The 26,045-nt window shown below is 44.9% G+C and overlaps 1 protein-coding gene across 1 annotated transcript in view; it reads left to right on the top strand.

Moving 5' to 3' along the window:
* The window catches only part of ZKSCAN1 (zinc finger with KRAB and SCAN domains 1), a 31,576-nt gene extending 9,291 nt beyond the window's left edge, over positions 1-22,285 (top strand). The window contains 8 exon segments of the mRNA XM_070460679.1: positions 1,080-1,171; positions 1,444-1,570; positions 3,781-4,669; positions 5,492-5,561; positions 14,347-14,487; positions 19,185-19,643; positions 19,934-20,126; positions 21,166-22,285. Of these exon segments, the coding sequence (XP_070316780.1) occupies positions 1,080-1,171; positions 1,444-1,570; positions 3,781-4,669; positions 5,492-5,561; positions 14,347-14,487; positions 19,185-19,643; positions 19,934-20,126; positions 21,166-22,040 (2,846 nt within the window). The 3' untranslated portion in view covers positions 22,041-22,285.
* Positions 22,286-26,045: the final 3,760 nt, after the last annotated feature.

Raw genomic sequence — 26,045 nt, 5'->3', positions numbered from 1 at the left:
CCACCCCATCCCATTTTTTCCTCCTGGGGGTTGAAATTAGGAAATGGAAAAGGATATTCGTGGTTTTAAATGCCAGATTAGGGCTGCAGATTACCAGAGTAATAGTTCTAGAAATCCTGGAATATATAGTTGTTACATAGTAAATATGCACTTATTCTTAGTTTCCTCTTTGTGCTGATCATCTTCCATGGTGTTTTCTCACTCATAAGGTTGGAGTGCTAGGTACTTGATCTTTTTGGACACTTTGCTCTAGCTTTCCGTAATTCTGTTTCAGAATCGTTTTTCTAATATCTTTGCAATACAGTAACATCATCTGTTTACCAGTAACATTTCCAAATCTAACATTACTTGGCAAGGGAAGGTTTTGATTTTGCAGTCTCCTAAGAATTTTCCAGTTTTTGTTTTTTTTTTTTCTTCAGTTTTTCTTACACATTGCAGCTAGTGTGATCTGTGTTGAATATGTCTTTTAGTAGAGGAGTATCAACCCGTGCCTTCATACACTTGGAAATGTCTCATCAGCATTCAGACCCTTTGTGTGTTTTATCCAAAAACTGGTCAAGTGAAGGAGAAAAGTAGAGGGACAAAAATTGGCAGAAACTTAAAAATAAGAACTCCTTCCTTCTCTGTTTCAAGATATTACTGCTAAAGATTTTTAAAACTTAATTTTTCACAACTGGATGGAAATCTGAAGTCCTAGTCCAGTTCCTTGGACTGGAGAAGGTTAAATTACGAGCCAGACTTGACTCAAGAGCTGAGTGTTACCCACTTCTGTAGCTGAGGACAGGAACCTGGTTCTGGTTCTAGCTCTGCCCTCTCAACAGGGGACGTTAGGCAAGTCGATTACCCTCTTGGGGCCTCTGTTTCACCATCTGTGACTCCTTGTTCCTCCTGCTCAAGAACAGAAGTCTTGGGAAGACACAGCTTATGCCGGCCTTCTTACAGTCTCTGTAATTATCAGTTCTGTAGTTCCTCATTGAACATCAGGCACACTAGTGCAGGAAAGAGAGTGCCCTGGGCCCTTCTTCGAGGGGACCTAGAGCAGAGCTGGCTTCACTCACAGCTCCTTTCTCCTCCTTCAGCTCTCCCTGCCACCCACGTTCCTGCCCCTCATCCTGAGGGGGCTCCCAGAGACCAGGCGATGGCATCTGCATTGTTCTCGGCAGATTCCCAGGTGAGCTGTGGGCCCCTCTGCCCTCCTGAGTCCCTGCCGTCTGCCTCTTGCTGGGGCTCTCCTGGCGGTCTTCTCCCAAGACACTGGCTGCTGAAGCCCGGGCCCACAGGGTAGCCCCACTCCCTGGGGTCCATTGGAGCCCGGCACGGCCGCCTTTTCTTCCCAGCATCCTGTAGGTTTGCAGTCACCTCTGTTCCTGACTGCAGGTTCGGGCAGTGGGATTGTCCCTGGGCTTTGGGGGAACTGAGTGTGGGGATCTCGTGTTATTTCAGGCAATGGTGAAGATCGAGGACATGGCCGTGTCCCTCATCCTGGAGGAATGGGGATGTCAGAACCTGGCTCGGAGGAATCTCAATAGGGACGCCAGGCAGGAGAATTATGGGAACGTGATTTCCCAGGGTAAGATGGGTGCAGGATTACTTGTGATAAGAGTGTATTGCCTCTTTTTCCAGTAGCTGTGGGATCTTTAATGTCTTAGACTACCGAGCCCATTTGTTCAGACCAGATGGAGAAGGAGAACACTGTTTATTTCATCCCAAAGCCTGGCACTGGGACTTCCTGACCTCACGTGGATTTCCTAGGTCTAGGTAGTTTTACCTCTAGGGAGTCTTTTGAAAGCAGAAGTAACTCTTGTGTTTTGATTCCCTACCTCTTCAACTACTCCGCCACCAGCAAGGATTCTGCTTCATTCTCTGTGGTTACAACTGAGGTGCTTTTGTTGGGGTTGGGGAGTGTCTGTTTTTCAGTGTAGATGGCCAGGCGGGCACTGACCGTCAGTCTCATCCTAACCTGGAACTCGTTCCTGAGCCCACCAGGCATCCTTCCACGGGTTTTCGGTCTCGCGTCCTATGAGCACTGCTCCACCAAAACTGTATAATTCCATGACCTTATGCCTGTCCCTCTCTCAGGGTCAGGTTTCCTAGGTTCCAAACCTAGTGGTGATCTTCTGTGAAGAGCTCTGGCTCCTGAGAGTGTAGTAAGAACAAAGAAGTTCTCAGAGGCATCAACCGGATAAGACAAGGTGACGCAGCTGACAGTCTCATTTGTCTCTGTTAGGTCTCAACCCCTGGGAGACTTCACTGTAAGAAACTGTCAGATCAGTCCTGTCACAGAGAAAGTCCACTTCCTGAGACTTCTGCCTGGGGAGAGCAAGGGGAATGTGAATGAAGGGAAACTAGGAAGAGAGGATGTTACTACAGAAACTTCAAGTTTTATTTTGAACCATAGGATTCACTGGGGTTCGATTCTTTTTTTTTTTTAGGAGGGGGAAATTTCTCCCCCTACCCATTTGAGTTCTTTTTTTTTTTTTTCATTTATTTTTATTAGTTGGAGGCTAATTACTTCACAACATTTCAGTGGGTTTTGTCATACATTGACATGAATCAGCCATGGAGTTACATGTATTCCCCATCCCGATCCCCCCTCCCACCTCCCTCTCCACCCAATTCCTCTGGGTCTTCCTAGGGATTCGATTCTTAATACTTGCTCTTTGGATGAGGTGAAAATTAAGCCAAAATACTGATCTGTGTTTGTGAGCTGGGTAGTGCCCATCTGTTGCTAACTTACAACATAGGGAACCATCCACATCATCAAGGACCTAGGCTTGGAATTCAAAAGAATGGACCAGTTTCATTTTCCTCATGATTGGGTCAGTATTTATGGCAGTTTCATCACTAAGTGAGGGTCTAGATATTCAGCTCCTTTGGTGGTTGTGTTGAGGTAGTGCACACTCACTTGGAAAGGTTTCTTAAGGCCAAATAATAGATTTGGGTTGGTTTGGTTTTTTTTCCCTAGACAAATGTAAACATACAAAATAGTGTTTTTGTACTGAACAGTTTTTAGTCTGTACTTAAAAAGAGTGGCACACAGAATATAGCAGTCTGCAATAAAAATATATTCCAGTTTTTGCAGATTGCTAAAATCAGAGATGAGCTCTGCATTTGTAAGATCTTGTTTTCTTATATTACATCCTTTGTGAGCCGTTTCCAGACATGTTTTCACTTTCTTTGTTCTTAGTAACTCTCAATCATCTGTCAGTGAAAGTTTCAGTTACATTTACTGATGCCACAACCAGCCTCTCGCCCTCAACCCTGTTACTTGAGCACGTCACCTCTCTTCTCCCTGGTGGAAAGAAACCGTTTCATGTGTCTGAAGGTCCACGTCACCTGCCAGATTGTTTTTAATTTCATAAATACTTCAGAATACTTCAAAATAATTTCATAAATTAAAACTGAAACATTTTTTTTAAGTGTGTATTGATTCTTTCAAATTAATTATTGGGTGACCAATTATAGAACCATGTGTTGTGACCTCTTATGTTCCTTAATGCCTCACCCCTTCCCTTGTTTTCTTGCCTGGTCTGTTCCTTCTGCTTGTTCCCAGCTTCTGCACACTCCCTGCATTGTCCTTCCCACTCTTTGCCTGCCCTCACATTTCCCAGTTCTCCCTGTTATCCCTGTATTTTTTCCCTTTTTCTACTATTTTGTCTACAATTTGTACTGTGAGGTCATTTTGCAGGTATGTAGAGGCTTCCTGGGAAAGTGTCACTTGAGTAAACCGTATATTCAAAAGAGGAAGGTGCTATTTGTATTTTCTATTTATTGTGTCAGGTTGTGAAAACAGGAATGAGACTGAGGAGTCCACCTCAAAGGCTGAAAGTGCAGAAGACTCAGCATCACGTGGGGAGACCGCAGGAAAATTCCAGAAAGATGTCGGAGAAAAGCGTGAACAGCAGGGCAGAGTGGTAGAAAGGCAGCAGAGAAACCCCGAGGAGAAAGCTGGAAAAGAAAAGAGAGACTCGGGGCCAGCTACAGTCAAGGAGAAAAAACCCAGCACAGGAGAGCGAGGCCCGAGGGAGAAGGGAAAAGGTCTGGGAAGAAGCTTCAGTCTGAGCTCAAACTTCACCACCACCGAGGAAGTTCCCACGGGAACCAAGTCCCACAGATGTGATGAATGTGGAAAATGCTTCACACGGAGTTCAAGCCTTATTCGCCATAAAATAATCCACACTGGAGAGAAGCCCTATGAATGTAGTGAGTGTGGGAAAGCCTTCAGTCTTAACTCAAACCTCGTCCTGCATCAGCGCATCCACACAGGAGAGAAGCCTCATGAATGTAACGAGTGTGGCAAAGCCTTCAGTCACAGTTCAAATCTCATTCTGCATCAGCGAATCCACTCTGGGGAGAAACCCTATGAATGTAACGAGTGTGGGAAGGCCTTCAGCCAGAGCTCAGACCTTACTAAGCATCAGAGAATCCACACAGGGGAAAAACCCTACGAATGTAGTGAGTGTGGAAAAGCTTTCAACCGAAACTCATACCTTATTTTGCACCGGAGAATTCACACCCGAGAAAAGCCCTACAAGTGCACGAAGTGTGGCAAGGCCTTCACCCGGAGCTCGACCCTCACTCTGCATCACAGAATCCACACCAGAGAGCGAGCCTCAGAGTACAGCCCAGCCTCCCTCGACGCGTTCGGAGCATTCCTGAAAAGCTGTGTGTAAAGCGTTTGTCAAGCCATTTCCCCCTTTTGTTTCTAAAATGATTTCAGAGATTTGTGCCCATGGAGCAGGAAAAAAAAAGCCTAAACAGGTTATAAAGAAAATCACACTCAAGCATCCTTCCAGCTACATCAGCAGTGTTCTGCCTTTGTGTAGTCCATGGGCCGGTAGTTGTTCCAAAGCCCCTGTAGGGAAATGCTCAACTCGGGATGTAATCCACATGCTACTTCCACACAGGATAGAAGCACACACAGCAAAGCTTTCAGTAATGAGGGTACCTCTAAGGCACCCTTGGACTCTCCACAACCACACCGTATAATTGAAAGACTGAGATCATGTCTGTGAAAACGACACTGATGTCCAAAACCTGCTTGCCACAGGCAAACCCTACTTGGCCAACATCTTGCTGAACCTTATTTCTCAAAAAAGAGGGACAGTTTGAACAAACTATATGGATACCTGCTGCTCAAACTAATTACATAGATATGGTAAGTTCTGTCCGGGTACTGGTAGCCTACCAAAGCTGTAGAAATCTAGGACTGCGCTCATCCATATCAAACCAAAGATTTCAGTCTCTTCCTGAAAGGGAGAGTACATGTGCACCAGGCAGCAGTTCCAAAGGTAGGTGGTCTGTCCTCACTGAGACAAATCCTGCTGAAACGGCAACTGTGATTCAAAACTCTCCTCTCCCTTTGTGAGATCCCTGAATTCCTAAAGCGCTGTCGCACTCCTCAGCGCATCTCTCCATGAGTGAGCACTAGATTGCATACTGTCTGTGATCCTTCGTTGTTCTACGTGTGAACGTTTCCGTCACTCCCCAGAAGAGGCGCTTCTCCTGTCGGGTATATTTATATTTATATCCTGGACAGCCCTGGACGCAGTGCTGAATGTGTAAGAAGTGCTCCTTAGGCCTGACTTCTAGCAGGACTTTGACATTCACCACAGGGCCAGTGAGTCAGGAGTACCTGAAATACGGTAGCCCAGGCCAGCTTGTGAAATCTTCAGGGCCAAGGGCATTGCTAGAGCTCCAGAGTCTCATGTTTGTTTTTGTCTTGAAGATAAAACAAACGTGTCAGTCCACCACCGGCATAGACTCTTGTCTAGACCCAGATCAGAGAGCGAGTACCAGGGAATGTCAGAAGTGACTTTGTTGTCATCCTCTTAAAAAAGAAAGACACTTAGGCTATTGTTGGATGTCTGTTCATGGCAAAGATGTTCACCCGAATCTGTCAGTCAACTGCTGGACACCGTGATGATTGGAGCACTTTCTGAATCATGTGGAACGTTAAACAATAAAGTTCAGAAGATGTGATTTCTGTTGCTTTTCAGAAAAAGGAACATTTTTTCCCCACCCCTTCCAGAAACTTTGAAAAAGCATTTGACACCATTATCTGGCAGTTACTAAACATGTCTGTTGCTCCGAGAAACTCACCAGCCTACTGAAATGTAGGTGGGTATGTCGCAGTCATTCTGCACGGTGTCTTTTCTGTTTCTCGTCACTAAAGACAGGTGAGGCTGTGAAACTTTGATCTTTCCCACCATCTGTGCAGGAGGTTCACTCCCTTCTAGAAGCTCATAACAGACCATTTTTGGATACACACACACGAGCCCCAAGCAGCGTGGGCTGCTTAAGTCATCAGGGCTTCAGGTAGGGGTGGCTGCTCATGCAGGAACTTAGAAACAGACTAAGAACACACCTGAAGACTAGCCTTCTGATAGGAGACTCCCCACCCCCCTGCCACGTAGAGTTTGAGATTTTCCGTCAGGAACTAAAACTCATCCGTCACTTGTTCGTCAACCAACAGCCCAAGCTTGTGAGACAGGGTCAGCTTCATGGGGAGCCATGGAGGTGGGGCAGCTGTAGCCTCAACTCCAGGCCAGGCAGCACTAATCCTCTGGCCTCTGTAACTTGGACCCGCCCCCAGCTTCCCTGCAGCTCCTAAGCAGTTGCATCAGTGTTGCTTAGGGGAATTTCACCGAGGTCAGCTGGTGACCAGAGTAGTCTATCCAGCCAGATTAAGAAAAGGAGTGATACTCCAGAAGGGCAAACCTGACTAACTTTTGATAGAAAAGGGAAGGTAGAAGAAACTGTTTTGAGGAATTTTCTTCAGAATAAACAAGGATGGTCAAGTAGAAAACTTGGTGCGTTTGAGCAAAGACATCTGCTGCCAGGGAGCTACTGAAAGCAGTGAGGTGCTTAACTCAAGACACTGATCAAAGCACCACCTGTTCTGAAGAGTCAGAGAACGTTGGCTGGGTCCACGTTGGCCTTTTGGAGCCACAACTCCATGCCAACATAATTCTGCCATCATTTCTTTTTGTGGAAATTATAACCTGTTCCCCCATATGTAATTCCCATTTTCCTGGGATATCGTACAGACTGTGGGACAGCTATGGGGATTGTTCCAGGTCTTCTGCAGATGGACTCCTTGAAATAGCTGTTTGAAGACATCATTTCTGAAGAAAACAGGCTACTGCTGTTTATTAAAACTATTCGCATTGCATCTATTTATCAGCTCCTCAGCACAAAGTGTAATTGGGTCATGGTCCAAAAGGCTGACAACATCTAAATTAGTGCTTGGGATTGAAAGTCCTCGACTGGCTGAAGTCTGTTAACAGTTCAAGGACTCTAGTTAACTGGTGGCATGCTAGCTGACCCAGTGGAAATTTTTGAGAGGTTTTTTAAAAATATACCTTAACCTTGCCAGGAAGAGACGTAAAATTCTTCAGGTTGCAGGGCATTTATTTCTGCTTCATCCTGGCAGGCAAGGCTAAAGCCTAAGACTGCAGATGTATAAGGCATCTTGATATGTTAGGGCACTTAGTATTTTAAAGTGAAGCTGTGCTAAAGATGTACAGACAGGTTGACCCTTTTGAGAGGTAAGAATTCGCATCGTACCTGGCATGAGAAAATTCATTCCAGGAAGGAACCTCTTAAGTGTGATAAATATGGCAAAGCCTTTAATCACATTTCAGCTCTTAGCATCAGAAAGTTCACTGTAAATAAAATTGTTAATATTATATGTGAGGAAAACTTTCCATGTATAGCACTCATTGCTTTGGACAGAAAAGGAATTCCTTCAGTATGTTCCAGTCGTGTAATGAATTTCAGAAACACTGTGGAGAAATCTCAATCTTAACTGCAGAGAATCCACAGAAGAAAAAAAAATGGGGAAATGCTAAAGTAATAGCAAAATGTACAATTTCTGACAAAAATTGTTGATGTTGGGTACTTCTATATATTTTGTATGATCATAATGTCAGTGTCTGTGTTTTGTACCTCCAGCCCCTGTTATTCTGTATACACCCTGTACCAGATAATGTATTTTTATTTTAGTCTATTTGACAGAACACATCACTCCAAAAGAGCAGTGCTTTGGAGTGAGTAGTGAAATTGACATAGACAAAAAGTCAATTCACAGAACTGAGGAGAGGGGAAAAAAAAAAACACACTGCATAGTTTGGTGCTTATCAAGTCAAGAGCTTAGGAATGAGTAGATTTCGTTAGGAGGGACAGGTGAATAGGGAACTAAAATGGAACAGTTCGCTATAGACACCTGCAGTTTCCATAGCCAGGAACTCGATGCTTAGCTGTCAGATCACCGATTCAAGCAAGGAGAATGGGTTCTCTGAGCTTGTCGGGGGCAGAAGAAGGTCTGCTCCATGAATTGAGAGTTGGGAGTGGACTGGGAAGGCCAGGGGGACCACTTTTTATCTTGACCTGGACCAATGGTATGAAGAAGCATCCTGCTTCCCCCACTAACTCTTTCATCTCTGTGTTGAGAAAACGTGGGGTAGGAAAACACCAAGATGGACTTTGCCCTGGAAAATAGACACAGGTGCATCCAGGCCCTGGCATTGCAGTGTTCCTTCTGTATACCTCCCCTGATCCCACTCACCTCCCCTGGCTTGTGATTATTAGAGAGGGCTTGAGAAGATTCACAGCTGAGAAAGAACTTTTTTCTCTTTATCCTAGAGTTGATCACCTTTTATTGCAGGGTCTGGTTATCCTACATACTCATCTAAAGCTAGCTAACCAGGTTCATCCTACCACCGTCATGGAAGAATCATCGTGTAAATTGGTGTAACAGAATTAACACGTAGTCAGACAGTGACAGCAATACCTGCCAGAGAAGCCATGTGTTTGTGGTCCCACTCTGTGCAGTTGCTCAGAAATAGCGATGAGGGGGCCATGGTTGCCTGAACTGGGAAACCAAATGCAGGTCTGCAGATTGCAAAGCAAAATGTAGAATCAGAGAAAAGGAAAGTAAGTGGTATAAATAGATGTTTTTGTAGAAGTTAGAGTAGATTTTTATTTCAGCTACTGCTGGAGAATATAATAGAAAACATTGTTTAAAAAGTTTCTCTAACATTTGGGTTTCATTCCTGGGATGGACACACTACTGTACATTGAAAAGTAGTTACTTATTTTGCTATTCAAATTAATTTTTTATTATATCTAAAACTGAAATTATCTGTTTTACTTTTCAGAGCTTTGTAAAAACAAACTTGAAGTTATAGGGAGGTAAGCCATCTCCGATTCTGCAGGTCAAACAGAAGTTTGGGAAATACTTTAGACATCACATAATAAGAATGTCTTAACATGAGAACTTAGTTTCATATTGTCTGGTTCTGTTTAATAGTGGATACCACAAACCTCATGTTCTTCTCTTATCCTGAAACCGTGGAAGGTAAAGAGTGGACATTAGATTGACTTCTGAACAATGGTCTGTTGTTTAACAGGTTTTTCTTTTAATTGTTGAATTTCTCACCTCCATTTACTAAAGAATCATGACTCACTTCAAATTGCACAGCAATCAGCAAAGTTAATTGGTCCTAAATTAAATTTTCTCCTTTCAGCAAGCACTCATTAAGCAGTCAGGCTGAGTGTGTTAAGATGCAAAGAGTAAGTTTGTGAGGTATTGAAAGGTGATGCTGAAACTAGGATTTCATTCTAGCATCAGATGTGGGTTTCAAGTTCCTTTGGTCCAGGGAACAGACTGGGCAGCCACAGGTGCCCCCAAGTTGCTTTTGGTTAGTCTCCCAACAAGGTCAGATGCGCCGTGAAGGAGAGTAGGGAGGAGGGTTGCAGAAGCCAGACCCCAGCTGCTCAAGAGTAACAGGCGAGCCTGGGGGAGGGAGAGGAGAGAGACTGGCCATGGGTTGTGGCCCAGTACTTGCCCGCCTTTCCACTTGCCCCCTGCCCCGCCCGAGCAAGGACAAAGCATATTAGAGATGCTTCTGCTGGTTGTAGGGGTTCTTCTGTGAAAACAGATACATGAGGGGGGTGGGTGGGAGGAAATGGGTTGTGATGATACAGGAAAATTTGTGAGTTTAGGGGCAAAGGGTGGGATATGCAGGCAAAATTCGTAATTATTTTAAAATGAACATACGTATTTTTATTAGCTTTTAGTTAAATAGAGATTATTACACCCAGGTCAACACGATAAGCCTAAATCTATAATAGAGAACTAACTCAGGCATTGTCTTGTTTATCTGTAGACTGGATAAAATAAACCTTTCCTGTTTGTCAGTTCCTAGTTTCTTCGTTTAGAATCAATTAGACCAAAAGAAGAAACTCACTTGTCTTTGTACACCCCCAGCGTTAAGTTACTGCTGTTCAAGCCTGGCCTTTTCATTTCACTGGTCTTTGAAGAGTCCAGGTGCTTGGTAGATGTTCAGTAAATGATTTTTTAAGTGAACTTGTTTATTTAAAATCCTCATTAACATTTCTGGAAAGGCTTCTTTCGATAAGTAATGGGATCTTAGACGGAAAGTGGTTTTTTGTTGTTGTCAAAGCTAGGAAACTCCTCCATTGAAAAGTCTTTTGAAACCTTGACCGAGAGCTAAAAGTTTCAATCATGAGAAATAGCAGGAAGGTGGAACTGATATGCACTTACAGTCAATGGTCCATTTTAGGAGGCCAGTGCTGTCTGACAGAGAAATGTTACAGAGTAGTGAGGTCGGGGAAGGAGATGGTAGGGATTTGTAATAAATATTCTGTTTATGTTCTCTTCCAAATCTTGGTAAAACAATAAATTATCATCTCTAGGTGGCAATAGTTGTGATGTTTGTGTTTTGTTGTCCTTGGTTGCATAAAATGTACATTTTGGATAAAGAAATAGAAGTTTAATTTCAAAGTCAAATGTATTTCACACGTACTGCGACCCAGAAACAACCCTCACCCAAATGACATGTCCTAAGTAATTTCTCAGGAGCTTAGGTAGCTTCTAAGAGGGCAACAGAATGAAAAAAACCACAGAATAAAGATGCTTTTTAATGATCTTCTGAAACATAATTTTCTCATAAAATGAAACCATTAAAATAATCTTTGACCACTTTATGAATCTTAGAAAACAATATCCTAATGGTAAGAACAGCATGTAAAACTGATAGTTTAGATCTTAAAACTATGACTTCTAATAACCTTGCTTATTAGAAACTTTTATTTTGCTTTGTCTCATTTAATTTTTTTCACTCTATTTAGAAACCAGAGAGAAGTGCAGAGTGTTCTATTTTCCCCTGAGCTTCAGTTTCCATATCCTAAAGGACCAGTATTGGCTCTGGAATAATGGACATTGCTGATACAGGTTTAAGAGGCCTTTCCAAACTTCGCATGTCTGTTCATCAGTAGTCGCCACCACCGCCTCCCAAGTCTCAGGTGTCTCCAGCACAGCCTCCACTCCAGATGCCTGAACACGGGAGGTGCTGGTCTGAGTCTTCCTCTACCTGAGTTACCGGTCACTGTGCCCCCTGCATTTGGTTCTGGACTCGCATTTTAAAAAACATCAACCATAGGAGGGGAAAACAAAACCACCTCTGGTGTGCAATGGTTTTGTTTGATGAAAAAAGGCATAAGAACTTGATCTCTACCCTCAAGTACCTAAAGGCCTGTCATGTCAGAAGAGGGACTCAGTCTGTTCTGCACGACTCCAGGAAATAGATTTAAATCCCTTTCAGTAAACATTGTCAGACCACATGCTGGATGTCAGGAATAATAGGTTCTGCAGTGAGTAAGGCAGATACATAAAACCAGCTCTGCCCAGCCTCAGCCTCTGATTGTCCTGGCAGAGGCAAATTAGAAAAGGCACTTCTTCCTCAAGACACTTGGCTGCCTTGTGATAACCGCACAACTCCAGGGACTTTCCTGGTGGTCCAGTAGCTAAGACTTCCACCCTCCCAATGCAGGGGGCAAAGCTTCCATCCCTCGTCAGGGAACTAGATCCCACATGCTACAACTAAGAGCCAGCACAGCCAAATATCAAAAAACAAACTGTACAACTCCCTGATGAGATAAATGGTGGCCCCCTGGGGTTTTGTAGGGCCCAAGTTGCACAACCAGAAGGAGTGACCCGAGTGGAAGTTGCTGGGAGAAGGAACCTTGTTGCCAAGTCAGCCAGAGCAGGTTGCTGCATCAAATCAAGTCAGCTGTGACACCTGGGGTCCTGGGCAGGAAGGGATTTTGCAAGTGGGAGGGTTGGGCCACATGCCCTTTGTGATCTTCATCTACTCAGAGATAATGCAATTTTTTTCTGGGTTCTTCCACGACAAGGCAATGAGCTGGCAACCTGCCCTTGTAAAAGTCTTGGCAGGAAACTATCTTCTGTTGTTAAGAAGACAGGTGGCTTTCTCCAGAGAAGGTAGGATAACAAAAAAAAGGATCTGCAATGGGCAGAGCCACATCCATCGCGGTGGGGTGTGGGAGGCCAACATTAAAACACAGGAGATGAGAAAAATATTGTAGCCCAGAGTTTTGAAGATTAAAATGTCCTTAGTATTGGTACAGCTAATTACAAAGCTAGCTCACTCTCCTGTGATCCAGGCGCTTTAAAGTTGTCAGAGGAGGTTGTTATTACGCCCCTTTTCCTGGTAATTAAATTGCATCTTCAAGTCCCCCAAGGCTCATTAGTACAGTGTTCCAGGTCTAAGCTATGGGGTTGTCTAACTACATCACCTTGATTCTCTTTTCATTTTCTTTAGCTGAATGAATGTCTTTGCAACTTCGCAACAGGCTGTACAGGTGGACTCGTGGGGGTGGGGGGGAGGAAGTTTTAGAGCTGTGATGGGCAAGGAGCTTGCCTTGTTTTAAGAGAAATCAAGGTTTAATCACCCTCTACAGGCAAAGCATAGTGATAGCAGTAAAAATAAGTGAGTGAAACATAAGGGACAAAGATCCTGAAAGCAGCTCTTTTGTAGAGAACCACAACCACCCTGTCCAAAACAGAGGAGGGAGCCGGGACTTAGAGTAACCTGCGTAGCATTTCGCTTTACAGATTTCTGCTACAAAGGGGACGGACCCCGCCCCCCCCCCATTTTCTTTTCAAACCAAATAATCTTTCCAAAAAAAAGAGAACAGTAATGTAGAGAGTTAAGGGGGAGAATATGGCAGAGTATGGAGATTTGTTTAAATAAGAAACCAGGGCCCTCAGAGGGTCATGTTGCACTTCACATTGCAAGATTCAGAAACAAACTTTCAGACAAGATTGTGAAACTGTTGCAGCTCATCTTTGGAACAATCATGTGGCAGTTTCCAAATATTTTGAAGGGGCTGACAAGAAGAACTACTATATGCATTTTGTGAGAGGAAAAGCTCAGGCAAGACTAGGATCAACATGGGAATTCCCTAATAGTTCAGTGGTCAAGAATTGGTGGTTTCACTGCTGAGGGCCTGGGTTCCATCCGTGATTGGGGAACTAAGAGTCCACAAGGCTTGTGGCACAGTTTAAAAGAAACAAAAAGACTAGGATCAATGAGATGAAATTACAGGAAAGCAAATGTTTAATTGAAGTTTTTGCAAGTAGAACTCTCCATAAGTTTCTTCCTATGTGATTGTTGAATGAATTCATTGGAAGAGGATGAGGTTCTTGGAAGCCAAAACAATTCTGAAATGCAGATGTCACATCCCAGCGAACCACCAACCACACTGGTTAACTTTATTTGCTGTGTGGTCTTTTCTCTAGTTGCTGAGAGCAGGGGCTCCTCCCTAGTTGTGCGGGGTTTTCATTGCGGTTGCTTCTCTTATGGAGCACAGCGTCAATAGTTGTGGTGCATAGGCTGAGTTGCTCCGCAGTATGTGGGATCGTCCTGATCAGGGATAGAACCTGTGTCTCCTACATTGACAGGCGGATTCTTCACCACTAAGCCACCAGGGAAGTCCCAACATGTGTGCCTTTTGAGGGACCAATCCCTAATCTACAGTTAGTCCCTAACTGCAACTGAGCAAGAGCGGGGCTGGGAGGAGGGGTCGATAAGGTAGGCAAGGACCTCTGTACCAAGTGCTGCGACATCAGCTGCACCTAGAAGGCGACATCAGAGATCTCTGTCCAGGAAGCTTAGAGCCCAGAGGCCCAAGGGCACAGCTACTTCAGGTGGATGCCGCCGGGAGAGAGATAACTGAATCTCGGGCTTAGAGGGCTAAGTGTGGAACTCCATGACCATAAACGGGGACCGAGGTCCCACGCAGTGACCGGCCTGAGGATCACAGGAGAACCGGCCTCAGGTCCAGGAGAGGGACCGAGGTCACCGCGCCGAGCCCACGACTCCCCCTGGCCCGGCGGGAAGCGGCGGGGACACCGCCAAGACTTCGTCTAGTCGGCCCTTTCTTAGTTTAAAAGAAAAAAAAGAAGTGCGTACTAGGTCCCCGGCTGTTCACGTTGCGGGGGCTTCTCTCCACCAGTCGCTGCGGGGCAGGAACCACCGGCGCACCCGAGACACCGAGATGCAGAAAAGACCTCCCGAGTTCCTAGAGGGGCTGCTGCGGCCCCTCTCAGCGCTCCGCAGGCGGAGCTATGACGTACTTCCGGTTGCGCCGGCCGCGGTGCGCGTTGAGGTGTCCCAGCGGCCCGAGCGGCTCTGACTCACGGTGAGACTCCTGGTCCACGGTTCGCGTGGCGGGCGGAAGAGGGAGTTCCCGCCGAAAGGGTGCGGGGAGGGACGAGTGGATTAGGCAGCTGTGGCCTCTGGGGACTCCCTAGACCGGTCCTGGGAGGGAGGTTTGAGGAGGCCTCTGTCCCTACCCAGGCCCAGATGGCGGAGGCCTTTGCTCTCCTGAAAGCATTTCCGCCCCTACCCCCACCCCCGGGTTTAACAAGTGAAAGTTGGTCTCTTTCGCGTTACAAAGCAGTTTTTTTCTGCCTTCGGTGAGCCCAGTCGCCAGTCAGCTAGAACGGGGATGTTTTCTCTTATTTCCCGGGCCCTAAGTAGGCGGTCCAAATTCAAGGCTACTTGATTTAAGAATTCGCCCGAGAGTCGGGAGCCTCGTGTGAGAAACTGAGCCTCGGAAGTCTTGTGTATTGTCTGAAATAGGGAGGGACTAGTCCGTTGGGCATTGTTCAGGTTAGAAAGTACGTAACAGTAATCTGCTCAAGTTTAGAAACCCATTTTATGAGGGCCGTTTACTTACAGTTTGTCTAGAGAAAGGTGATCGGGTGAGTGAGGTACTTAGAAACCCCTGTTATAAAAGGAGCAGTTGAAAGAGTTGTGAAAAGAGTTAAGCAAGACAACTGTTTTCAGGTGTTGAAGAGTTAAGCAAAACAACTGTTTTCAGGTGTTGGAAGGCTACTACGGAGAAAGTAAGTTTTGGACTAGGAGAGAACTAAGTGAAGAAAGAAGAGAAAAAGTGATACAGAACTTGGTGCTGTTTAAAGAAGATCTAACAAAACTATCCAACAGTAGAAATCTGTGCCTCAGAATTACCAGATTTGCCTGCGTAGGAGTTTTCAGTTAAGGAAGAGTAACATTTAAAAAGTTGTAGGGAAAAAAAAAATTGTAGAAAAAAAAAGCATTTTAGCAGTAATAGGTAAATACAATTTAATTGTTAGAATTTATAATAATAATAATTTGGTTCATTTATGCCTGATCTTCTAGAATGGGATTTGGGGCACTTTTGGGGGGGCATATAAGCTTTGGGAAATTGGCCTAAAGGAGGGGAAAAAACTCAGAACAGAACAAACACCTCTGCTTGTAGACTGTGAACTTTTGCTCTTTGGCCCTTTTGTGCTAAACAGTCCAGAGAGCTTAAAGAAGATAGTTCATTGTGGTTGAAGACAATGTGAGTAATGAAACCTCTGTTTTCTATTCACATGATTTTTTATTTTATAAACTCTTTATTAAGAAAAATTGAGAAGCCAAGATCTGGAGGGCATCCCTAAATGAACATTTAGACAAACTCAGCATGACCAGATGTTTAGTCAAGACCAAATACTGGCTTTGACAGGGTAGGGGTGGGAATAAACCATTATCAGATTAAAAAAAAAAAAAAATTCTTCACCAGTCTGACAGGTGGAAGAAAGAGAAGAGACAAAGGACAGGGAATCCAGAGGCAACAGAGACTGAAATCCTTGAGGCCTTGTTTTTGGCCTTGTGATGATTTTGGCTTTTACTCCATATGAGACACGACGCCTTGAAAGGTGTGAACAGAGGAGTGATGTGATCTGACTTGTATAATATTTTACAGACAACCGAGACTTCCTTGGTGGTCCAGCGGTTAAGACTCGGTGCTTCCACTGAAGGGGGCGTGAGTTTGGTCCCTGATGAGGGAACTAAGAGCCTGTATGCTGTGTAGTGGGGCAGAAAAAAGAAAAAAGGCACAGATGATGGACTGGGACAGCAGTGTTGGAGGAAGTGAGATGTGGTTGAATTCTGAATCTCTTGTGTGTAGAGATAACAAGATTTGCTCTTGAATTGTGTGTAGAATGTGAAGGAGGAGTCAGGGGTGACCAGGGTTTTTTTGCTCCAGAAAACGGAACAGTAAAATTGCCGTTCACTGAGATGAGAAGTGCAGTTTTGGACATGTTAAGTTTGGGAAACCACTGGATATGCTGGTGGCAAGGTCAAGTGGGTAGTTGGTTCTAAGAGTCTGGCGCTTGGAAGAGAGGTCCAGGCTGGAGATAAATTGGCAAGCGTGAATAAATAGGTGGTAATTAAAGCCATGTGACCGGATGGTATCAAGGAGAGTGGGTGCAGTTAGGAAGAAGGCCCCAGGCGCCCAGCCCCCCACATGTTGGTGGCCTTACTGAGGCATGAATTTGAATTGTGGGCACTGCAAAACTGGTGTGCTGGAATAAATCGCTGAGCTACTGGGCTCAGTTACTACTGACGGTGCTCATCTAGGGAAACTTTCTTCCTAAAGTGTGACTCTGTGTGTGTTTTGCAAAGATAGTGGTGTGATGTAGTGGCATCTGTGTCTGGATTTGTTAAGGTCTGGGTAACAGATCCCATGTAGGACACGCCCTGTTTAGTGCCTCCTATGCAGCGTTATAACCCCTAGTGTCTGAGTTTCCCAGGCTGAATCCCAGAAGCGGAGCAGCCCAATGGAGAGTCCCGCTCTTCTTGGGGTGCCCTCTTCTGGACAGAGTAGGAAATTCTGTAATAGTTAAGATAACAGAGTTGTTCTTGAGTGTTAGAGACGAGATGGCAGTTCTTCCCCTGGCTCAGTTTTCAAGTAATCCTCATCTTGGGAGCTTCAGTGGCATAGTGAGTACAGAGGACAGCATAGAGGAGTGTTCAGTGCTGACTCTGGTCCACTGTGCAGGAACAGTGGTACCCCGTGCGATGCTTCAGAGTTGGGGTTCCGTAGTGGAGAGTTCAGCTATCATCCCTAGAATTCTGAACTAATTAGCAGCTGATAATTATCAACTTTCTCATAAAAGCAAGATTTCATATTGAGGTTTCATTCTTAGAACCCCATTTCCTGTGTTTTTAATTACCCAAATTGATCACAAAAATAAAGGGGAAGAGCCATATAAAATACATGTTTTAAATACATATTTACCAAATGTGTGAAACTAAATACCTGATATAAAATCTGTAACAGAAATGTACCTTTGTTGGAAGGTTCTGCATGGGCTGGAATTTGTGCTTTTTCGTTTTCCTGGGTTTTTTTTTTTTTTTTTAAAGGCCCTAGAATTTGAGCATTAGAGGTAAAATCTATCTTGGTTTGTTAAAAACTGCTTATGATCCTTTAAAGATTTTATGATTTTTCTAGTTAGAAATGTAATATCCACTAAAGAAAATTTAGAAAATGAAAAAGACTTTTAAAAATTGAAATCATTCATAATTCTCTGTCCCAGAAAGATCACTGTTAGTGTTTTTCCCTTTTTCCTTCATTGTGATTATGTGTTTATTATGTGTGTGTGTGTGCAGGATATTTCAGGTGCAGTCAAGCCAGATCCATGGAGGCTGACATGCATGTTAGAAATGAGCATACTTTGCTGTATGGCTCAGGAAACTCAAACAGGGGCTCTGTATCAACCTAGAGGAGTGGGGTGGGGAAGGAGGTTTAGAAGGGAAGGGATGTATGTATACCTGTGGCTGATTATGTTGAGGTTAAAAAAAAAAAAAATGAGCATACTCAGTTTATTAAATGCCTTAGATCTAGATTATCTACAACTCCTGTTCCCTCACCTTCAGCTTTTGTAAGCCATTCATACATCCTTTGTATGATCTCTACTGTCGTTGTCAGTGTAACTTCATGTAATGAACACCCACATAGATTTTTATGTCTTTGGCTCTTTATTGAGACTCCTGGAATTTTCCTTACTCAGAATCCAGTATAGGAACACCTATGTGACAGGGAAGATGCTGCTCAGAGTTTGAAAACATGCTCGTCAGGAACGCCAGTCATAAGCATGTAAGATTAATTAGGTAGTTTTCTTTCAGAGTATATTTAATAATAGGGTGATTCTGTTGTCTGTTCACTTATTACTTTCCCATCTCCCCCTTTCTCTGTCCCCTACTGGTAATCACTGGTTTGTTCTCTATATCTGTGAGTCTGTTTCTTTTTTGTTACATTCACTGGTTTTGTTGTTTAGAGTTCACATGTAAGTGACAATGTACAATATTTGTTTTTCTCTCTCTGACTTGTTGCATTAAGCATAATACCCTCCAAGTCCATCTGTCCCTGTTTTGCAGATGGTTCCAGTCTTTTGTATGGCTGAATAGTATTTGCACACACACCCCTTTCTAGCTGTTCATCTGTTGATGGTCACTTAGGATGCTTCCATATCTTGGCAGTTGTAAATAATGTTGGTATGAATATTGAGTGGTTTAGTCGCTAAGTTGTGTCCAACTCTTTGTGACCTCATGAACTGTAGCCCACCCACAGGCTCCTCTGTCCATGGGATTTCCCAGTCAAGAAGACTGGAGTGGGTTGCCACTTCTCCAGGGGATCTTCCCCACCCAGGGATTGAACCTGGATTCCCTGCATTGCATTCAGATTCTTTACCAACTGAGCCACCAGGGAAGGCCCATGTATATTTTCTAATTAGTGTTTTCATTTTCTTCAGCTAGCTATGCAGAAGTGGAATTGAGCCACAGAGCACTCTTCCAGAGAAAGAAGACAAAATCAGATCAAAATAGGATATCCTGAGCTGACTTTAGAAAGATTTTTGATAGTCATTGTTATATGGCATTTTTATAGTGGCTTTAAGTTCCACAGTGTCTTAAAGACCAAAAAGCATACTTTTTCTTTTGATAATTTTATGGAAATCATATTTTCATAGGTTTAACGTGTAGCCCTCAAGAACCAATATTCCTGCTCCACGGAATCCTGTCTGCAGTGACAGCTGTTTCTGGAGTACCTCCGAGATGAAGGTGCTGGGCATGACCACAGTTCTGGGCCCTAGGCCTCCACAGGAGCAGGGGCCTGTGATTGTGAAGATTGAGGAGGAGGAAGAGAAAGGGAAGCGCCTTCCCATGGAGATATTCCGCCAGCGCTTCAGGCAGTTTGGGTACCACGACACCCCTGGCCCCCGGGAGGCACTCAGCCAGCTCCGGGTGCTCTGCTGCGAGTGGCTGCGGCCCGAGATCCACACAAAGGAGCAGATCCTGGAGCTGCTGGTGCTCGAGCAGTTCCTGACCATCCTGCCCCAGGAGCTCCAGGCCTGGGTGCAGGAGCACTGCCCTGAGAGCGCCGAAGAGGCCGTCACTCTCTTGGAGGATCTGGAACGGGAGCTGGATGAGCCGGCACCACAGGTAGACTGGGGCGCCCTCCTCTCCTGCGAGATTGAGAGCCCAGCGGATCAGGCAGGGGTGGGTGTGTCCACACGCTAAGAGTGGCTGACAGGACCTTCCACCGACTTAGGCTGTCTTTCCTGCTGGTTTTCTTCTGTTATCCTGTGTGGAGTTCAGGGATTACCCTTGGGAGTTGAATGGAATGGAAGTTCTCTTTCCTAGAGGTTCTACATAGCTGTTCTGAGATTTTCTTTCATTCTGGTTCTTAAAGTGAGCTGTGCACAGAACCAGCCTTTCGTAATTGTCTCTAGGCTTCCCCACCTCCCCGTGAGCAGAAACGGTCATGGGAGAAGATGGCACCCTCAGGAGCGGCAGAGGAGTCCCTGAGCAGCCCGCAGCTAGAGTCTGTGGAGACCAGTCACAGATACGAGTCTTGGGGGCCCCTCTACATCCAAGAGACTGGTGAAGAGGAGAAGTTCACTCCAGCGCTGAGGAAGGTTCGAGGTAGGACCATCTCTCAGGCACCTGCTTGGTGCCCCAGGCCTTTGTGGTGGAGGAAACAGTCACCCCAATTCCTGATTGTCAGGCGGTCCCCTGAGCTGATGAGGCAGAATGAGTTCCTTTCTTCCCTCAGGTGTGTCTCAGTCTTGGCGTGGGAACAAATGACACACTCTTGAAGGGAGAGCTGAAGTTTGATAAGGGGACTGTTCACGGAGGTGAGGGCAGGTTGAATGAACTGATAAGAGATGGTGCTGGTTCATTTGTTCATGACCTAGTGGCCCTGCTATTACCAGTTTTCAGTGTGGATTTCTCTTTTTCTCCTTTTATGTGTGTGGATGGTTAGGTGGACTTTTAAGAGGTATGACTGCCTAGTGAAACGGTCTAAAAAAGCTTAACAACTTCAGTCAGATTTCAACAGTTGCTTTATAACTAGAGAATGACAGGACACATGTATTGATAGTTTAAATGATGAGAGTTAAACCCTCATAGGAGTTAAGTACTGTCATTCAGATTACTAAGGATCTGGGATTAGAATGATTATAAATGGACCAAACGTTCTCTTTTATTGCTGTTAAATACATTCAGCTTCTGTGAGAATCTGGATTTTGTGAGTTTGCCACTAGCCACCTTGCCCTTAAATATCCTTTTTATTTTCTGTTACCAACTTTGACGCTTCCACAATCTTTCTTCTTTCTGCCTGAGCATCACCCAGCTGCTTTGCTGCTGTTTTAGTATGCTTAGTTTTGCCTGAAGTTTTGCCTCATTTCCCTCTTGTATAGCATGAAGTTCTCCCGGCAGACAGCGCTGTGTACTCCTCATACCATGATAGCTTCTGGTAGGGGCTTGCGTGAAAGTCTGGCATTGTAAACTAGATCTGATAATGCCCTGTTTGTCTTAAACATGATACTGTGACTTTATAGAGTGGTATTTGGTTACCCCTTAGAATCCATCAGTGTTACCTGATGGTTCTGTTTCTCATTTAATGGTTTTTTCCTCATGATAGGAAGCAACTGACATGTCCTTATCCTGCTTACTGTTTCAGATCGTAAGTCGAAGACCCAGAATGAGAAATCAACAGATAAGGAGGGAAGTTCTGAAGAATCTCATGCAGAAGGATTCAGAAGGGATACACTTCCCATGATTATCGCCGATAAATGTGAGGCCAGGTTAGAAAGGCAGTGGGTAAATCCAGAAAAGGAAAGAGGAACAAAAACCCCTCTCCAAGACAAAGGTTCTGCTAAAGGTAGAGAAGTAGTGACTAAACCCGCCCCAGGAGAGAGACGTTATATATGTGCTGAGTGTGGGAAGGCCTTTAGTAATAGCTCCAACCTCACTAAACACCGGAGAACACACACTGGGGAGAAACCATATGTGTGCACCAAATGTGGGAAGGCTTTCAGCCACAGCTCCAACCTGACCCTTCACTACAGAACACACCTGGTGGACCGGCCCTATGACTGTAAGTGTGGGAAAGCCTTCGGTCAGAGCTCAGACCTCCTTAAGCACCAGCGAATGCACACTGAAGAGGCCCCTTACCAGTGTAAAGATTGCGGCAAAGCCTTCAGTGGCAAAGGCAGCCTCATTCGCCACTACCGAATACACACCGGGGAGAAGCCCTATCAGTGTAATGAGTGTGGGAAGAGCTTTAGTCAGCACGCGGGTCTTAGTTCTCACCAGAGACTCCATACTGGAGAGAAGCCGTATAAGTGCAAGGAGTGTGGGAAAGCCTTCAACCACAGCTCCAATTTTAATAAGCACCATAGAATCCATACTGGGGAAAAGCCCTATTGGTGTAGTGATTGTGGGAAGACCTTCTGTAGTAAGTCCAATCTTTCTAAACATCAGAAAGTCCACACTGCAGAGGGAGAAGGGTCTTAACTGTCGGGTATGATCTCTTGGTGGTTTTTGTTTTTCTAACTTTAGAACGTGAATGCTAGAGACAGCCCAATAATTGCAGAGTTAACTATGGAGTAGATTTTGTTTGTTTGACTCAATGTCAAGGGGATGGAGTGAGAGCTCAGGCGGGGACAGGGTGGGTTCCTCACCTGCCCACCAAGTCACCGGGGCAGGGTCCCCTCACCACACTTCACGTCCCGTACACCATGCCGGCATTGCCTTCTATATAGTTACACTGCTTTGTGTCCAGTATAAGCAAAGAAAAAGCGTTAGAACTGTTTAGCTGTTTTAGTATATACTCAAGATTATGACTTGTAAAGAAATGAGCCATGTTGAACACAGTTTAATCTGATTCAGAATAAACTTAAAAGTTCTTGTAATGCCTCAGGACTGTTATTGTTTTAAAAAAAAATTGTTAATCAACCCTATTCTAGAAAGAAAGCTTCCTACTGGTTTTGCTTTTGGAATATTTGGATTTGGGGTAAATGGAACTTTTGAGTACTTGCGAATGTGTTAGGAAACTGCGGCCAGGTGTGTAGAGCAGCTGCAGCTTGGTCTTCGTTGTGCTTTTCCTACATACGGAACACTTTTTTTTTGGTCTTTGGGAACATTCTGTCAGCCTCACATGCTTTTTGGTCTTGTGTACTCTGTCTGCCAAAGTCTGAAAATCTTGACTTCTTGAGACACTTTCTTCTAGTTCCATAAGCCAGTAATCCAGAGTATGATTTTACCTTAAATCGACCTTGTCTTTTCCCTCTGACTGCAGACTCTTTGGTTTCAGGTGTGGCTTTGGCCAGTTGGTCCTCCTGTTACTTGGAAACCCCACTTCACTCTTTCCTCCTATCGGTTGCTTACCTTTGTGAGGTTTTTTTTCCATTTCTTATTGGTAGTCACTGAAATATCTCTGCTGCTGCAGCCCTATCGGTCATGCAAACCTGACATGCCAGAATTGAGGACAGCAAGAAAGTGTCATGTCTAGTACCAGTTCTGATCGCAGGAAACTGCCTCATGTGCCATCCTGGAATCAGATTAAACTACAGGTAATGAGTTCCTGCACCAGCCAAATATGTTAGGGCGGGAGGTGGGGGAGTCATTACTGAAAGCGATTCAGCAGTGCTTGGATATGAACAGATCCTCACGGAGGCCCACAGAATTTAGTGATTAGGTGGCAGCTGGGTGTCTTTCCAGCCCCCACTGGAGCTCCTGGTCCAGATCAGGGACAATAGGAACCTGCAAGTCCAGACTTGCATCTCATCCTCTGGTGAGAAGGGCCTGGGCCCCAGGTCTGTCCAGTCCCTTACTGTCCTAACTGCAGTGGTCCTTTCTGATGGGCGTTGATGTGAGACAAAGGTCCAAACACTTCTTCAGCTCCCGTGAGTCCATCCGCTGAAATCTTCCTCTGATCTCTGTTTCAGATTTTCAGCCTTATTCTTTGCAGACCCATTGTCTAGCCAAGCCACAGCCCAGGAGACACTTCTCCTTCCCTGAAAAGTTGGTGCTCAGTACACAGCTCACAGCTCTGCACACCAGTTTCCCCTCTAGCTTTTAGGGCCACTCCTGAGCAGAGCCATGTGAATCAGCACATTTTTGGTTCACACATCAAAATACTGAGCTGAACCCTCTGTGAGACAGAAACCCTACTTGTTTCTTCCACCACATCAAAGGGAAATGAAGCCATAGGTGTGAGCAGAGAGACATCAGTTCAGCAAAGGTAAAGGACAGTGGGGGTGTGAGTCTCCTGCTTACCACCTTGTAACTTATGGGCCTGCTCAGATTGTCTCGTGACTACATTCATATTTGTCATTAATCACAATATTGCAGTCTGTATGTATTGGGGACAGATTTTGAGGAGAACGGGCTTTAATCTTAAGAGGCACCAGAGTCAGGTGGGATCTTTGCATGGTCTTCAGGCAAAATGAGGCTCTTCTCCTGCATCAAGGGGGAAGGGAGGTGCTTTTGTTAGGCCAGAGGGCTCAAGGGAATTTAGGGTTCCAGGTGATAAAGCACTGCTACCAAAATGTCTCGGATACTAGGACCCCAATCAGGGCCTGGAATTTTGGCCTCAGTGACTAGGTGAGGCTTTTCATTAGCCACCTTTGCAGCTCTGCCACCTTTACAACTAAATCCTGCACCTGATTTTCAGAGCAGCCTGCCTTCACTGCAGAAGGTGCGCCCTTAAACATTACCCAGAGGACTTCTGGCTGTCACAACCTGCCCTCAATAGATAGTTGACTGACCCGAGTCTATTGTTTCCTTTCTTCAAAGCTTGAGAGAAGGAAACTGCAGCGCTTATAACCGCTCCCGTCCCAGTAACATGCAGGTCCCAGAACCACGGCCTAAACTGATGCTCCCCCTGGTACCTGCACCTCATCTCTCATCAGAACAAGTGAGTGGTAGTGACTGTCGTGGGGTAGGATGCCAGCGGTTACCACCACTGAGTTTATCACCAGTCTCTCTTTTTTTTAACCACCTGTTCCAGAATCCTATCCTGAGGACTCAGTTTCTAGGGCCACTTCCAGTACCAACTGTCAGAGTTTGGATTTCCCCTAAAACAGAGCCCAGGAAAAGGGCTTGGGGGTGGAAAGTTTATCTAGGGGAAGTGAGGAAGCAGGAGAGAGAGAGGAGGGGGTCTAATGGATGCAGCATTGAGCTGGTAATGATGTCGGCAACCAGTGCTCAGGTCTGCTGGGGACCTTCAGAGACGGGGAAGACCACTGGTCTCCCTGAGCTCTGCTCAGCCCCAGTGCCCACCTCCACAGTTAGGAGGCCAGTGCCTCCTCGGGTCCAGGAGAGTGGCTGAGGACTCCTGGTGGGCTGGGAGGGTCACTGTCCCGGGGACTGTGAGGCTGGCTTGCTTTGAAGATGCTTGTGAGTGTTGCCTTGTGCTTCGCACACACACACATTCGTATGCACACATACACAGGACCCCTGGCCAGGCTGCCAGGATTAGCAAATAAAAGCACATTTGGATTCCATGTAAACAGTATATTCGGAACATACTTACACTGAAAAAACTATTCAGTGTCTGAAATTAGGGTTAGAGTATCTGGGCATCTTATCCGGCAGTCCTACTCCCAGGATGTGTGAGCAGCGAAGCCTCCACCTCTCTGTCCAACCTACTACAGATACCAAAAGCATAAGGGAGCAAAGAAGAAAGAAACAACATCATCAAAGTGCTTCAAGGGACGCGTTCAAAGTGAAAGGACCACCCACAGAACAGTAGAACATTTTTACAAATCGTGTATATGTGATAAGGCACTTTTATATTGAATATATTTACATCTGAGTAATAAAAAGACAACCAGTTGAAGATAGGAAAAGGACAGAGATAAACCTGTGGACAATAAGTTGATGGAAAGGAAAGGTGCTCAAGGTAGCCATAAGAAAAAGGCAAATCCAAACCACGATGAAACCACATCATACCGACTAGGATGGCTGTAATGGAAAAGATAACATCAAATGTTGTTGAGGATGCAGAGAAGTCAAGCTTATACCCTGCCAGTGAGAATGTAAAATGCAACAACCACTTTGGAAGCCAGTCTGGCATTTCCTCATTAAATGCAGCATTTGACTGAAATTCCTACCCTCGATACATACCCAAGAGAAATGTAAACATATCCACACAAAAACCTGTACACGAATGTTCAACATTATTCATAATAGCCAAAAAGAAGAAAAAGCCCAAATGTTTCCATCAGTGGGTGAAAGAAAAAAAAAAGGGGGTTATCCATAGAATAGAATATTATTTAGCCATAAAATGGATGATGTATAGATTCACACTGCAACATACATAGGTGAAATGACATCATTATACTAACTGAAAGAAACTTAGACACGAAAAGCCACATATTGTACAATTATGATACCAGTTTACATGAAATGTCTAGAATAGGCAAGTCCATGGAGACAGAAAGTAGACTGGTAGTTGTCTAGGGCTGGGGGAATTGGAGGGAAGTGAGGAGTAACTGCTAAAGGGTGCAGAATTTCTTTTTAGGATGATACGTCAAATTGTGATGACTGGTTACA

This window comes from Odocoileus virginianus, chromosome 33 (genome assembly GCF_023699985.2).
Source record: "Odocoileus virginianus isolate 20LAN1187 ecotype Illinois chromosome 33, Ovbor_1.2, whole genome shotgun sequence".
Classification (NCBI taxonomy): Eukaryota; Metazoa; Chordata; class Mammalia; order Artiodactyla; family Cervidae; genus Odocoileus; species Odocoileus virginianus.
Note: the sequence above shows the minus strand (reverse complement) of the source record. Positions and strands in the feature narration are given on the sequence as shown.